Consider the following 4,931-nt stretch of genomic DNA (forward strand, 5'->3'; position numbering starts at 1 on the left):
TGCTACTGCTACTGCTACTGCTACTGCTACTGCTACTGCTACTGCTACTGCTACTGCTACTGCTACTGCTACTGCTACTGCTACTGCTGCTACTGCTACTGCTACTGCTACTGCTACTGCTACTGCTGCTGCTGCTACTGCTACTGCTACTGCTACTGCTACTGCTACTGCTACTGCTACTGCTACTGCTACTGCTACTGCTACTACTACTACTATCACTACGGCTACTACGTTGCATGAATACGCAGTTGGATACTAGTGATAATAAGAAACACACCTGGGCAGGTGAGGCGGATCGTGGCTCAGTAACATTCGGGGAGTATCTGTGTCTGCGTGCCACCGTTCCCGTTTTTGAACCCTTGATGACATGCTTTCCCAACCTCTCGTTTGCCTGAAGAAGACAACCACGAATGACATAGTGTTCGTCAAGTGTTAGCTAACGGATTGTGAAAAAAGGATAGAAAGACAAAATAAGAGGGAGTTAGAGACAGTAGCAGAGAGAAAGTAAAACAGAAAGTGAAAGTAAAAGGGAGAGAGCATGCGAGAAAAAGAGAGCATGTGCACACATAGCCGATGGAGAGAGACACACAAAGACAGAAACAGAGCGAGAAAAAGAGAGAGAGAGAGAGAGAGAGAGGAAGAGAGATATGGGAGCGGGAGAGAAGTGAGTGAGAGAGCAAGGTGAATTTGTGTGCGTTAACCTTAACATTTAATGTTGTGAAAAATATTTACCTGCAGTATCACATCATGATGCAGGCTGGCCTCCTCTCCCTTATTGCCTTCCTGTGCAAACAACGCAGAGGGATGGGGAAGAACCTCCCCCTCCTCTTCCTCCACCTCCTCCTGTCTACGCTCCATAGATTCATACGCCCACCCCAAGTTATGTCTCCTGGACAGTTCCCATGCCGCTGAGTTAGATGACACCATCTCCTCCATCAGAAGGCTTGTACTAGCCGTTTCAAAATCGTGCACTAGGGGTAGTCTAAATGCGTCCTCGATTGTCGCCATGCCATCGTCTCCCACCAGAGGGCAGTCCGGGGCCGGGGGCGACGCGCACACTGCAGCCTCGCCAAGCACGTCCTGCGCGGTCTGCAGTGTAAACGTAGGGGGCGCTGGCAGCCCGCGCTGACTCCCAAAAAGAGCGCCCCCTAGCGGTAAAAACCCGCTGTCGACGGGGTCTGTGGAGATGACCGGTTGCAGGTCACTGCAGACTGTGTCGCCCGTCAACGAACCCGCATCCCACGCCAACTCGTTCTCCTTACCAGCGCCCCCTGGTGAGTGCCAATAGTTTGCCGACGTCCCTCCGAGGCTGCTGTGTTGACGGCTCACCGTCTTCATGCCGCCGCCCGGAGAAATCTTCATGTTTAACTGGTTTATCAGCAGCGACCGTAAGTGAGGCTGCTCGACGGAGCCGGGATCGTCCGCGTCTGTTGCCATGACGACGTTGACCTGCCTCTGATCGAGACTCTTGATGGCAGGAGCGGGCGAGTTGCTACGCGCCGTCGCGTGATCAGGCTGCAGCGAGACGCCGCCGTGTATAGATGGCGCACCGAACGGCCAGTCGCGAACGTACTCGCCGCCATCCCCATCAACGACCTCGGGAAAGTTGGAGGTGGCGCCGGCAAAGGCCTCCGTTCGCCCGGGCGCAGAGTCTTGAGACAGGGGACCACCGCCGCACAGCTCTGATGCCTGGCTGCCGAGTGTGGGGAAACTGAACGTGTCGACGCTGGTGGCGGTGTCAGTCTGAGACGCGCGCGCCGCCGCGTCGTCAGACGATCGAAACTCGCGCGGCTCTGTGTCGATGTCGCTACCATCGAGAGATGCAGTGGCTCCACCTATGTGCTGCTGGTCCCTGCATGCTACATCATGCTGCTGGTCGTGGCATGCTACATCATGCTGCTGGTCGTGGCACGCTACATCATGCTGCTGGTCGTGGCATGCTACATCATGCTGCTGGTCGTGGCACGCTACATCATGCTGCTGGTCGCTGTACGCTACATCATGCTGCTGGTCGTGGCATGCTACATCATGCTGCTGGTCCCTGTGCTAACGTGGCAGCCGCTGTCGCAGGACCTGCCTCTATGCAGACGACAGATATGCCCTCCCAGAAATGCGGTGACGATTCTCGACGGAAACGTAGTGGTATCGCTGCTGGAAATGGCCATTGTGATGTTCTCGCTGATATCCAGCGGCATGATGTAGCGTGCCACGACCAGCAGCATGATGTAGCGTGCCACGACCAGCAGCATGATGTAGCATGCAGCGACCAGCAGCATGATGTAGCGTACAGGGACCAGCAGCATGATGTAGCGTACAGCGACCAGCAGCATGATGTAGCGTACAGCGACCAGCAGCATGATGTAGCGTGCCACGACCAGCAGCATGATGTAGCGTACAGCGACCAGCAGCATGATGTAGCGTGCCTCGACCAGCAGCATGATGTAGCGTGCCACGACCAGCAGCATGATGTAGCGTGCCACGACCAGCAGCATGATGTAGCGTGCCACGACCAGCAGCATGATGTAGCGTGACGGACTCATGCTGGTCGGAGAGCAGAAAACGAGCAAGCGTTGGTGGTGACAGCTCTGTGCTCACTCTCACACTACCGCCAGCTTTATCACACGTATGAGAAGGACTGTGCTCACTGGCTCGTTCACAAATGCGCGAATTTTGACTGTCGTCATCGAAAAAATCCATGCCGCCGATTTCAAACGAGATATCATTATTAAATGCCGGCTGGACGGTTTCTCCTGCTGGCTGTGTGTCAGGCTGTGACACATGCTGGGTTTTACCCTGTGTGTCAGGCTGTGACACATGCTGGGTCTTACTCTGTGTATCAGGCTGTGACACATGCTGGGTCTTACCCTGTGTGTCAGGCTGTGACACATGCTGGGTCTTACTCTGTGTGTCAAGCTGTGACACATGCTGGGTTGTACTCTGTGTGTCAGGCTGTGACACATGCTGGGTTGTACTCTGTGTGTCAGGCTGTGACACATGCTGGGTCTTACCATGTGTGTCAGGCTGTGACACATGCTGGGTCTTACCCTGTGTGTCAGGCTGTGACACATGCTGGGTCTTACCCTGTGTGTCAGGCTGTGACACATGCTGGGTCGTAAGATGTGTGTCAGGCTGTGACACATGCTGGGTCGTAAGATGTGTGTCAGGCTGTGACACATGCTGGGTCTAAGATGTGTGTCAGGCTGTGACACATGCTGGGTCGTAAGATGTGTGTCAGGCTGTGACACATGCTGGGTCGTAAGATGTGTGTCAGGCTGTGACACATGCTGGGTCTTAGCCTGCGTGTCAGGCTGTGACACATGCTGGGTCTTACCATGTGCAATCCATGACCCCTGCCGACCAACAAGTGGCACGGCATGTGGAGGCACAGTTGGGGCAGTGGATGCAACAAGTGCAAACAACTTGTCTATTTCAGCATCTTCAACTTCGTCTGTTGCCCGATTCCTTCCACCATTTGACCTACTCTGCAACACAGTCTCATGATCACTTCCTTCTACATTTACCCAACTCTCAAACATGGCTTCACTCTCTCCAGCAGTACCCTGGCCCCTTAACCCCGTGTCACGTTCACTCTCCCGCTCCGTCCCCCATGGGGAAGGATGCGACGTGGAGAGAGAGGGCGCCACTGCACTCTCCCGCTCCGTCCCCCATGGGGAAGGATGCGACGTGGAGAGAGGGGGCACCACTGCACTCTCCCGCTCCGTGCCTCACGCGGGAGGATGCGACGTGGAGAGAGAGGGCACCACCGTGCTCGCACCTCAACAGTTGAAGCCAGGGGCGGACCATCAGGAGGGAGATGCATGGAGGGAGGCTGAGGAGTGTTCGTGGGTCGACCCAGCCGCTCACGGACGTGGTGATGACGACAAAGTTGGCTTCTTGCAACGCGTCACTGAAGCCACATCGCAGAACCATCTGGATGCAGAGGGCAGTGAAGATGTGTTGCTGAGGTGGGCAGATGCGGTGGAGAGCGAAGCGATGCTAGAGTCTAGCACGGATGCGGAAGAGAGTAAAGGTGCGTTGCTAAGACGCACCGGTGCGATAGCAACTGAAGCGAAGCTGCAAGTAACTGCAAGAGAGAGTGAAGCTGTGGTACAGAGTCGATTGGATTTTCGAGACCAGGAGGCCATGGCGGAAAGGCGGAAGAAGAATGCGGCCCCCATGGGGAAGGATGCGACGTGGAGAGAGAGGGCGCCACTGCACTCTCCCGCTCCGTCCCCCATGGGGAAGGATGCGACGTGGAGAGAGAGGGCGCCACTGACGGAGCGGGAGAGTGCAGTGGCGCCCTCTCTCCACGTCGCATCCTTCCCCATGGGGGACGGAGCGGGAGAGTGCAGTGGCGCCCTCTCTCTCCACGTCGCATCCTTCCCCATGGGGCACGGAGCGGGAGAGTGCAGTGGCGCCCCCTCTCTCCACGTCGCATCCTTCCCCGTGAGGCACGGAGCGGGAGAGTGCCTCAGACAGCAGGCTTCCCAGCATCTGAGCAATACTGTTGTTGTCCTCAGCAGCCACCACCCCTTCCACCTTTTGCTCTGGACTCCCCACGGACACCGCGACGGGCCGCCCACCAGGAAGCAAACACGGCCGATCGACAACACCGCCGGCAGCTGAACCAGGCGTGGTCCACAAGGACATCATAGCCGCCTGCCCTTGTGCGAAGGATGGCGGCTGTTGTCGGATGACGTCTCCAGAATCACGCGTCGGGCCGGACATGTGCGTGCGCAGAGCAGCAGACGTGTGAGCTGTGTCCGAGTGTTCCACCTTTTGCTGTTTGACGACCCTTGGAGGGATAAACACCTGAAAGTGATTATGTCACCGTAAATAGTAAAAGTAAATCACAAAATTTAAGTAATTCTGTTCACTTTTTATGGTTAAATTGCTGCATTATACTTCCTATTTTACTATATTGTTCGATG

General features: G+C 55.9%; 2 protein-coding genes across 2 annotated transcripts in view; both read right to left on the bottom strand.

Moving 5' to 3' along the window:
• The window catches only part of LOC106805288 (protein ZGRF1-like), a 25,882-nt gene extending 23,952 nt beyond the window's left edge, over nt 1-1,930 (bottom strand). The window contains exons 1-2 of the mRNA XM_014806826.1: nt 733-1,930; nt 278-391 (exon numbers count right to left, since the gene is read on the bottom strand). Of these exons, the coding sequence (XP_014662312.1) occupies nt 278-391; nt 733-1,437 (819 nt within the window). The 5' untranslated portion in view covers nt 1,438-1,930. The remainder of the gene's footprint in view (nt 1-277; nt 392-732) is intronic.
• Nucleotides 1,931-4,708: 2,778 nt separating this feature from the next.
• Nucleotides 4,709-4,931, bottom strand: part of LOC106805289 — a 4,316-nt gene continuing 4,093 nt past the window's right edge. Inside the window, exon 6 of the mRNA XM_014806827.1 lies at nt 4,709-4,795. Coding sequence (XP_014662313.1) covers nt 4,709-4,795 — 87 coding nt within the window. The remainder of the gene's footprint in view (nt 4,796-4,931) is intronic.

This window comes from Priapulus caudatus, unplaced genomic scaffold (assembly GCF_000485595.1).
Source record: "Priapulus caudatus unplaced genomic scaffold, Priapulus_caudatus-5.0.1 Scaffold108, whole genome shotgun sequence".
NCBI lineage: Eukaryota > Metazoa > Priapulida > Priapulimorpha > Priapulimorphida > Priapulidae > Priapulus > Priapulus caudatus.